The sequence below is a fragment of the Lonchura striata genome, chromosome 16, assembly GCF_050655825.1.
Source record: "Lonchura striata isolate lonStrDom1 chromosome 16, ASM5065582v1, whole genome shotgun sequence".
In the NCBI taxonomy this organism is placed as follows: Eukaryota; Metazoa; Chordata; class Aves; order Passeriformes; family Estrildidae; genus Lonchura; species Lonchura striata.
In genome coordinates, this window is record NC_140718.1 from 5,171,383 (window position 1) to 5,181,875 (window position 10,493).

Sequence of the window (10,493 nt, forward strand, 5' to 3'; positions counted from 1 at the left end):
TTGGAGGTTTTTTGGGTGGATTTAGGGTGAAAAATGAGGATTTGAGGTGCCCAGGTGACTCTCAGGTGAGCCTCAGGTGAATCCTCCCGGGAAATTTGGGCTGAATTCCGGGGATTTTGGGCAATTTTGGGCGGTTTTATGATGATTTTTGGTTTATTTTATAGGGAGTTTTGGGGTGATTTTTGGGGTTTTGGGGGGATTTTGGAGGTTCAAGGTGTGGGACCTGTTCCCCGAGGCCGACCAGGTGCGCGCCATGCTCGTCAGGTGAGGCCCCCGGAATTTGGGGTGAATTCCGGGGATTTTGGGCAATTTTGGGCGGTTTTAATGTGATTTTATAGGGATTTTTGGGGGATTTTATAGGGATTTTTGGGGTGGATTTGGGGTTAAAAATGAGGATTTGAGGAGCCCAGGTGAGTCTCAGGTGAGTCTCAGGTGAGTCCCAGGAGAACATTTGGGGTGAATTCCGGGGATTTTGGGCAATTTCGGGCGGTTTTATGATGATTTTTGGTTTATTTTATAGGGAGTTTTGGGGGGTTCTCAGGGGGGTTTTGGGGGGATTTTGGAGGTTCAAGGTGTGGGACCTGTTCCCCGAGGCCGACCAGGTGCGCGCCATGCTCGTCAGGTGAGGCCCCCAGAATTTGGGGTGAATTCCGGGGATTTTGGGCAATTTTGGGCGGTTTTAGGGGGTTTTAATGTGATTTTATAGGGATTTTTGGGGGATTTTTGGGGTTTTTTTTGGGGGAATTTGGGGTGAAAAATGAGGATTTGAGGTGCCCAGGTGAGTCTCAGGTGAGTCCCACCCGGACAGGTGAAAAATTTGGGGTGAATTTGGGGGATTTTGGGCAATTTTCAGTGATTTTATTATGATTTTTGGGGGGTTTTATAGAGATTTTTGGAGGTTTTTTGGGTGGATTTGGGGTTAAAAATGAGGATTTGAGGAGCCCAGGTGAGCCTCAGGTGAGTCTCAGGTGAGTCCTCCCGGGAAATTTGGGGTGAATTCCGGGGATTTTGGGCAATTTTGGGGGGTTTTAGGGGGTTTTAATGCGATTTTATAAGGATTTTTGGGGTGATTTTTGGGGTTTTCAGGGTGGATTTGGGGTTAAAAATGAGGATTTGAGGTGCCCAGGTGAGGGAATTTGGACAATTTTGGGTCATTTTGGGAACTTTGGCCAATTTTGGGCCATTTTGGGAACTTTTTTGGCCAATTTTGGGTCATTTTGGGAACTTTGGGAACTTTGACCAATTTTGGCCAATTTTGGGTCATTTTGGGCACTTTGGCCAATTTTGGCCGATTTTGGGTCATTTTGGGTCATTTTGGGCACTTTTGGTGCCGCAGGAAGATCCAGGAGGAATCTCTCCGCACGTACCTGTTCACCTACAGCAGCGTCTACGACTCCATCAGGTCAGGGCGGCTTTTGGGGCGAAAAACGGGGATTTTGGGTCAAAAAAAAAAATGGGAGTTTTGGGGGGAAAGTGGGAATTGTGGAGCAAAAAAAAAAAAAAAATTGGGGGGGAAAAAAGTGGATTTTGGGGTGAAAAATGGGAATTTTGGGGGGAAAAAAAGGGGATTTTTGGGGTGAAGAAAAGGGGATTTTGGGGTGAAAAATGGGAATTTTGGGGGAAAAAAAAGGGGATTTTTGGGGTGAAGAAAAGGGGATTTTGGGGTGAAAAATGGGAATTTTGGGGGAAAAAAAAGGGGATTTTTGGGGTGAAGAAAAGTGGATTTTCGGGTGAAAAATGGGAATTTTGGGGTAGGAAAAAAGTGGATTTTGGGGTAAGAAAAAGAGTGGATTTTTGGAGGGAAAAAAAGTGGATTTTGGGGTAAGAAAAAGTGGATTTTTGAGGTGAAAAATGGGAATTTTGGGGTAAAAAAAAGTGGATTTTGGGGTAAGAAAAAGAGTGGATTTTGGAGTAAAAAAAATAAGGGTTTTGGGGTAAAAAGTAGCGAATTTAAATGGCAAAGATTGGTGAATTTTGGGGAAAAAAGTGAATATGGGGGTAAAAATGTGAATTTTAGGGTAAAGAAACCTGAATTTTGGGGTAAAAAAGTAAGAATTTGGGGGTAAAAAATAGTGAAATTAGAAGGGGAAAATTGGTGAATTTTGGGGTAAAAAAAAAGTGGATTTTGGGGGGAAAAATGGGAATTTTGGGATTAAAAATGTGAATTTTGGCATAAAAAGGGGTGAATCTAGAAGAAAAAAAATAGTGAATTTTGGGGTAAAAAATAGTGGGTTTAAAAGGGGAAAATTAGTCAATTTTGGGGTAAAAAATGTGAAATTTGGGGTAAAAAGTGCAAATTTAGAAGGGAAAAATTTGTGAATATTGGGGTAAAAAGTAGCTAATTTAGAAGAAAAAAGTTAGTGAATTTTGGGGTAAAAAATACAAATTTTGGGGTAAAAAACAGTGGGTTCAAAAGGGGAAAATTAGTGAATTTTGGGGTAAGAAATGTGAAATTTGGGGTAAAAAGTGCAAATTTAGAAGGGAAAAATTGGTGGATTTTGGGGTAAAAAATAGCTAATTTCGGGGTAAAAACCAGTGGGTTTAAAAGGGGAAAATGAGTGAATTTTGGGTTAAAAAATACAAATTTCAGGGTAAAAAATAGTGGGTTTAAAAGGGGAAAATTAGTGAATTTTGGGGTTAGAAATGTGAAATTTGGGGTAAAAAGTGCAAATTTAGAATGGAAAAATTGATGAATTTTGGCGTAAAAAATACAAATTTCGGGGTAAAAACCAGTGGGTTTAAAAGGGGAAAATGAGTGAATTTTGGGGTAAAAAAATATAAATTTCGGGGTAAAAAATAGTGGGTTTAAAAGGGGAAAATTAGTGAATTTTGGGGTAAAAAATACAAATTTTGGGGTAAAAAATAGTGGGTTTAAAAGGAGACAATTAGTGAATTTTGGGGCAAAAAATACAAATTTTGGCGTAAAAACCAGTCTGTTTAAAAGGGGAAAATCAGTGAATTTTGGGGTAAAAAATACAAATTTTGGGGTAAAAAATAGTGGGTTTAAAAGGGGAAAATCAGTGAATTTTGGGGTAAAAAGTCTGAATTCTGTGGGTTTAAAAAGTGAGAATTTTGGGTTAAAGCCGGCCGCATTTTGGGGTAAAATCCTGAACTCCGGGGCGGAGGAGGGGCGGGATTTTGGGTTGAAAAAGGGCGATTTTGGGGCGCAGCATGGAGACGCTGGCGGCCATGTTCGAGCTGGAGCTGCCCACGGTGCACGGCATCATCAGCAAGATGATCATCAACGAGGAGCTGATGGTGAGCGCACTTTGGGGCAAATTCCGCCGGTTTTGGGCAAATCCGGGGGGAAAGGAGCTTTGGGGTCAAGTCGGGTGATTTCGGGGTGAAATTTGGGTGATTTGGGGTGAAATTCGGGGCTTTTTTTGGGTCAGATTTGGGGCAGTTTTGGGGTCAGGTTTGGGTGATTTTTGGTCAGTTTGGGTGAAATTTGGGTAATTTTGGGTCAATTTGGGGCCATTTTGGGGTCCGGGGCACTCTGGGGTGAAATTTGGGTGAAATTTGGGTGATTTGGGGTCAAATTTGGGGCATTCTTTGGGTCAAATTTGGGGCAGTTTTGGGTGATTTTGGGGCCAGTTTGGGTCATTTTGGGGTGAAATTTGGGTGATTTGGGGTCAAATTTGGGTGATTTTGGGTCAATTTTGGGGCAGCTTTTGGGTCAAGTTTGGGTGATTTTGGGTGAAATTTGGGGCACCGGAAATTTGGGATCAATTTGGGGCACTCTGGGGTGAAATTCGGGTGATTTGGGGTCAAATTTGGGGCATTCTTTGGGTCAAATTTGGGGCAGTTTTGGGGTCAAGTTTGGGTGATTTTGGGGTGAAATTTGGGTGAAATTCGGGTGATTTTGGGTCAAATTTGGGGCTTTTTTTGGGTCAAGTTTGGGGCAGTTTCGGGGTCAAGTTTGGGTGATTTTGGGTGAAATTCGGGTGATTTGGGGTCAAATTTAGGGCATTCTTCGGGTCAAATTTGGGGCAGTTTTGGGGTCAGGTTTGGGTGATTTTTGGTCAATTTGGGGTCAGTTTGGGTGAAATTTGGGTGATTTTGGGTCAATTTGGGGCCATTTTGGGGTCCGGGGCACTCTGGGGTGAAATTTGGGTGAAATTCGGGTGATTTGGGGTCAAATTTGGGGCTTTTTTTGGGTCAAGTTTGGGGCAGTTTCGGGGTCAAGTTTGGGTGATTTTGGGGTCAAATTCGGGTGATTTTGGGTCAAATTCGGGGCAGTTTTTGGGTCAAATTCGGGGCATTTTTTGGGTCAATTTTGGGGCAGTTTTTGGGTCTCGTTTGGGTGATTTTGGGTGAAATTTGGGGCACTGGAAATTTGGGATCAGTTTGGGGCCCTCTGGGGTGAAATTCGGGTGAAATTCGGGTGATTTGGGGTCAAATTTGGGGCTTTATTTGGGTCAAATTTGGGGCAGTTTTTGGGGCAGTTTTGGGGTCAAGTTTCGGGGTGATTTTGGGTCAAATTTGGGGTATTTTTTGGGTCAATTTGGGGCAGTTTTGGGGTCAAATTTGGGTGATTTTGGGTCAAATTTGGGGCAGTTTTGGGGTCAATTTGGGGCATTTTGGGGCGACGGAAATTTGGGGTCAGTTTGGGTCATTTTGGGGTGAAATTCAGGTGATGTGGGGTCAAAGTTGGGGTCAGATTTGGGTGATTTTTGGTCAAATTTGGGGCAGTTTTGGTGGGATTTTGGGTGGGATTTTGGGTGGATTTCGGGTGGATTTTGGGGTCACCTGCAGCACAGGTGAGTCTCACCTGGGCACACCTTTAGGCCTCGCTGGACCAGCCCACGGCCACGGTGATGATGGGGTGACCCCGTGTGGGGCCGTTTTGGGGTGATTTTGGGCAGTTTTGGGGCGGTTTTGGTGGGATTTTGGGGGATTTTGGGGTTACCTGCAGCACAGGTGAGTCTCACCTGGGCACACCTTTAGACCTCACTGGATGACCCCAAGGTCACCATGATGATGGGGTGACCTCGTCTGGGGCCGTTTTGGGGTGATTTTGGGCAGTTTTGGGGCAGTTTTGGTGGGATTTCGGGTGGGTTTTTGGGTGGATTTTGGGGGATTTTGGGAGTTACCTGCAGCACAGGTGAGTCTCACCTGGGCACACCTTTAGACCTCACTGGATGACCCCAAGGTCACCATGATGATGGGGTGACCCGTGTGGGGCCATTTTGGTGGGATTTTGGGCAGTTTTGGTGGGATTTTGGGTGGATTTCGGGTAGATTTCGGGTGGATTTTGGGGTCACCTGCAGCACAGGTGAGTCTCACCTGGGCACACCTTTAGGCCTCACTGGATGACCCCAAGGTCACCATGATGATGGGGTGACCCGTGTGGGGCCATTTTGGGGTGATTTTGGGCAGTTTTGGGGCAGTTTTGGTGGGATTTCGGGTGGATTTTGGGGTGGATTCTGGGGTTACCTGCAGCACAGGTGAGTCTCACCTGGGCACGCCCGCAGGCCTCGCTGGACCAGCCCACGGCCACGGTGATGATGGGGTGACCCCGTGTGGGGCCATTTTGGGGTGATTTTGGGCAGTTTTGGTGGGATTTCGGGTGGGTTTTTGGGTGGATTTCGGGTGGATTTTGGGGTCACCTGCAGGCCAGGTGAGTCTCACCTGGGCACACCTTTAGGCCTCGCTGGACCAGCCCACGGCCACGGTGATGATGGGGTGACCCCGTGTGGGGCCATTTTGGGGTGATTTTGGGCAGTTTTGGGGCGGTTTTGGTGGGATTTCGGGTGGATTTTGGGGTCACCTGCAGCACAGGTGAGTCTCACCTGGGCACACCTTTAGGCCTCGCTGGATGACCCCACGGCCACGGTGATGATGGGGTGACCCCGTCTGGGGCCATTTTGGGGTGATTTTGGGCAGTTTTGGTGGGATTTCGGGTGGGATTTTGGGTGGATTTCGGGTGGATTTTGGGGTCACCTGCAGCACAGGTGAGTCTCACCTGGGCACACCTTTAGACCTCACTGGATGACCCCAAGGTCACCATGATGATGGGGTGACCCCTTCTGGGGCTGTTTTGGGATGATTTTGGGCAGTTTTGGTGGGATTTTGGGTGGATTTTGGGGTCACCTGCAGGCCAGGTGAGTCTCACCTGGGCACACCTTTAGGCCTCGCTGGACCAGCCCACGGCCACGGTGATGATGGGGTGACCCCGTCTGGGGCCATTTTGGGGTGATTTTGGGCAGTTTTGGGGCAGTTTTGGTGGGATTTCGGGTGGGATTTTGGGTGGATTTTGGGGGATTTTGGGGTCACCTGCAGGCCAGGTGAGTCTCACCTGGGCACACCTTTAGGCCTCGCTGGACCAGCCCACGGCCACGGTGATGATGCACCGCACGGAGCCGACGGCCACGCAGAACCTGGCGCTGCAGCTGGCCGAGAAGTTGGGCAACCTGGTGGAGAACAACGAGCGGGTGCTGGACCAGCGGCAGGGCGCCTACGGGGGGTACTTCCGAGGTGGGCACACCTGGGCACACCTGGGCACACCTGGGGGCAGCCGGGAGGGGGAGGGCAAAAAAAACCCGGTGGAAATGGGGTGAAAAATGGGGGTTTTGGGGTTACCTGGGCACACCTGGGGGGGTAGAAACACACCTGGGGGACACCTGGGCACACCTGAGGGTGCATGGGTGCACCTGGGGACACCTGAGGGATACCTGGGCACAACTGAGGCACACCTGGGCACAGCTGGGGGGCACCTGGGCACATCTGAGGGACACCTGGGCACACCTGGGGTTACCTGGGCACACCTGAGGGGCACCTGGGGATACCTGGGCACACCTGGGGGTGCATGGGCGCACCTGGGCACACCTGAGGGACACCTGGGCACACCTGAGGAATACCTGGGCACAACTGAGGCACACCTGGGCACACCTGAGGGACACTTGGGGATACCTGAGGGGCACCTGGGCGCACCTGGGTACACCTGAGGTGCATTTGGGGATACCTGGGCACACCTGAGGGGCACCTGAGCACACCCAGGGGTGCATGGGCGCACCTGAGGATACCTGGGGGTTCATGGGCACACCTGGGGGTTCATGGGCACACCTGGGCACAACTGAGAGACACCTGGGCACACCTGAGGGACACCTGGGCACACCCAGGGGTGCATGGGCGCACCTGAGGATACCTGGGCACACCTGGGGGTTCATGGGCACACCTGGGCACACCTGAGGGATACCTGGGCACACCTGGGGATACCTGAGGGATACCTGGGCACAACTGAGGGATACCTGGGCACACCTGAGGGACACCTGGGCACACCTGGGGTTACCTGGGCACACCTGAGGGACACCTGGGCACACCTGGGGGTGCATGGGCGTACCTGGGCACACCTGAGGGACACCTGGGCACACCTGGGGGTGCATGGGCGTACCTGGGCACACCTGAGGGACACCTGGGCACACCTGGGGGTGCATGGGCGTACCTGGGCACACCTGAGGAATACCTGGGCACACCTGAGGGATACCTGGGCACACCTGAGGGATACCTGAGGGGCTCCTGGGCACACCTGAGCCCCGCCCCGCTCTCACCTGCCCCGTGTGTCCCTGCAGACCAGAAAGATGGCGGATACCGCAAGGGCGACGGGTACCTGCGGCGGGGCGGCTTCCGGCAGGAGCGCGGCAACTACTGACCCACACCTGGCCCTCACCTGAGCCTCACCTGAGCCTCACCTGCCCCATGGATCCCAAATCTGCCCCATGGATCCCAAATCTGCCCCACGAATCCCAAATCTGCCCCACGGATCCCAAATCTGCCCCATGAGTCCCTCACCTGCCCCATGGATCCCTCCCCTGTTCCATCGAGGGTCCCGCAGCTGGAAATGAATAAATTAATTATTAAAGAGCGTGTTAATGAGGAGTTTGTTAATGCGTTAATGAGGGGAAGGGGTTGCCCCATAAGTGACCCCGAAGTTTCTCCCCTCACGTTTTCCCGCTTTTTTAACTCCCATTTCCCGCCTTTTTTGCCCCTCATGTTTTCCCGCCTTTTTCCCCTCACATTTTCCCACCTTTTTTCCCCCCTCAAGTTTTCCCACCTTTTTTCCTCCCCTCACGTTTTCCCGCCTTTTTAACTCCCATTTCCCGCCTTTTTCCCCTCACATTTTCCTGCCTTTTTCCCCTCCCCTCATGTTTTCCCACCTTTTTCCTCCCCTCACGTTTTCCCGCCTTTTTTCCCCTCACGTTTTCCCGCCTTTTTTCCCCTCATGTTTTCCCGCCTTTTTTCCCCCCTCACGTTTTCCCGCCTTTTCCCCCTCACGTTTTCCCGCCTTTTTCCTCTCACATTTTCCCGCCTTTTTTCCCCCTCACATTTTCCCGCCTTTTTCCCCCCTCACGTTTTCCCGCCTTTTTCCTCTCACGTTTTCCTGCCTTTTTCCCCCCCTCACATTTTCCTGCCTTTTTTCCTCCCATTTTCCCGTCTTTTTTCCCCTCACGTTTTCCTGCCTTTTTTCCTCCCATTTTCCCACCTTTTTCCTCCCCTCACGTTTTCCCGCCTTTTTTCCCCTCACGTTTTCCCGCCTTTTTTCCCCTCATGTTTTCCCGCCTTTTTTCCCCCCTCACGTTTTCCCGCCTTTTCCCCCTCACGTTTTCCCGCCTTTTTCCTCTCACATTTTCCCGCCTTTTTTCCCCCTCACATTTTCCCGCCTTTTCCCCCTCACATTTTCCCGCCTTTTTTCCCCTCACATTTTCCCGCCTTTTTCCTCTTACATTTTCCCGCCTTTTTCCCCCCTCATGTTTTCCCGCCTTTTTCCTCTCACATTTTCCCGCCATTTTCCTCTCACATTTTCCCGCCTTTTTTCCCCTCATGTTTTCCCGCCTTTTTCCTCTCACGTTTTCCCGCCTTTTTCCTCTCACGTTTTCCCGCCTTTTTTCCCCTCATGTTTTCCCGCCATTTTCCTCTCACATTTTCCCACCTTTTTTCCCCTCACGTTTTCCCGCCTTTTGTCCCCTCATGTTTTCCCGCCTTCTTTCCCCTCACATTTTCTCGCCTTTTTCCCCTCCCCTCACGTTTTCCCGCCTTTTTTTCCCCTCACGTTTTCCCGCCTTTTTCCCCCCTCACGTTTTCCTGCCCTTTTCCTCTCACTTTTTCCCGCCTTTTTCCCCCCTCACGTTTTCCCGCCTTTTTCTACCCTCACGTTTTCCCGCCCTTTTCCTCTCACATTTTCCCGCCTTTTTACCCCTCACATTTTCCCGCCTTTTTTTCCTCCCCTCACGTTTTCCCACCTTTTTTCCCCCCTCACGTTTTCCCGCCCTTTTCCTCTCACATTTTCCCGCCTTTTCCCCCCTCACGTTTTCCCGCCTTTTTTCCCCTCATGTTTTCCCGCCTTTTTCCTCTCACATTTTCCCGCCTTTTTTCCCCCCTCACGTTTTCCCGCCTTTTTTCCCCTCACGTTTTCCCGCCTTTTCCCCCCCTCACGTTTTCCCGCCTTTTTTTCTCCCTCAGTTTCCCTCCATTTCCTCCCCTCACAATTTTAATAAAATAATGGCTTAAACCCCTTAATTAATTATCCCTCATTAATTAATGGTGTCCCTTGCCATGTGACTGCCCCATTGTTCTGGCCTATTTTAATAAAACTAATTAATGGATTGATACAATTATTAATTAAATGATTACTTAGTAATTTGCGATTTATTAATGAGCAGCAATAACCTGCCCCAAAACCTCCCCCAAACTCCCCATTTTAATGAAATTAATTCACTAATTGATACAATTATGAATTAATTAAATGATTACTTAGTAATTTGTGATTTATTAATGATCAGCAACAACCTGCCCCAAAACCTCCCCCAACCTCCCCATTTTAATGAAATTAATTCACTGATTGATACAATTGTGAATTAATTACATGATTACTTATTAATTTTTGATTGATTAATGAGCAACAAGGGAGAATAATTACCCCATAAACTCTCCCAAACTCCTCATTTTAATGAAATTAATTCACTAATTGATACAATTATTAAGTAATTAAATGATTACTTATTAATTTCCGATTTATTAATGAGCAGCAATAACCTGCCCCAAAACCTCCCCCAAACTCCCCATTTTAATGAAATTAATTCACTGATTGATACAATTGTGAATTAATTACGTGATTACTTATTAATTTTTGATGGATTAATGAGCAACAAGGGAGAATAATTGCCCCATAACCTCCCCCAAATTCCCCGTTTCGATAAAATGAATTAATGGAAAGATGAAAACATGAGTTAATTATTTTAAATTATTAATTAATGAATCAATCAGCCCCGGTTAATGAGCAACGAGGGGCTGCCCCCTGCCCCACAACGATTCCCCACAAACCCTTCAGCCGTTAATTACTCATTAAAACCCCTCGTTAATGAGTGGCCAGGCGGGGGGAGGGGCGGCCGGGCCCCTCATTAATCCCTCACTAATTAACCCGGTTAATGAGTGGCTCGGGGGGGGGAGGGGGATAAAACTCCCCTCCCCCACCTCCCCCGGGGCCTTCCTGGTGC

The 10,493-nt window shown here is 48.9% G+C and overlaps 1 protein-coding gene across 3 annotated transcripts in view; it reads left to right on the plus strand.

The window, feature by feature from the left end:
- EIF3CL (eukaryotic translation initiation factor 3 subunit C like) overlaps positions 1-7,866 on the plus strand; it is a 58,434-nt gene extending 50,568 nt beyond the window's left edge. For 2 of the 3 annotated variants that reach the window (XM_085593473.1, XM_085593475.1), the window contains 4 exons: positions 1,337-1,402; positions 3,171-3,258; positions 6,315-6,477; positions 7,572-7,866. In XM_085593473.1, coding sequence (XP_085449599.1) covers positions 1,337-1,402; positions 3,171-3,258; positions 6,315-6,477; positions 7,572-7,651 — 397 coding nt within the window. In that variant the 3' untranslated portion in view covers positions 7,652-7,866. Of the gene's footprint in view, positions 1-1,336; positions 1,403-3,170; positions 3,259-4,787; positions 4,845-6,314; positions 6,478-7,571 lie in introns of those variants that run through there. The other variant, XM_085593474.1, reaches the window with a different exon arrangement.
- Positions 7,867-10,493: the final 2,627 nt, after the last annotated feature.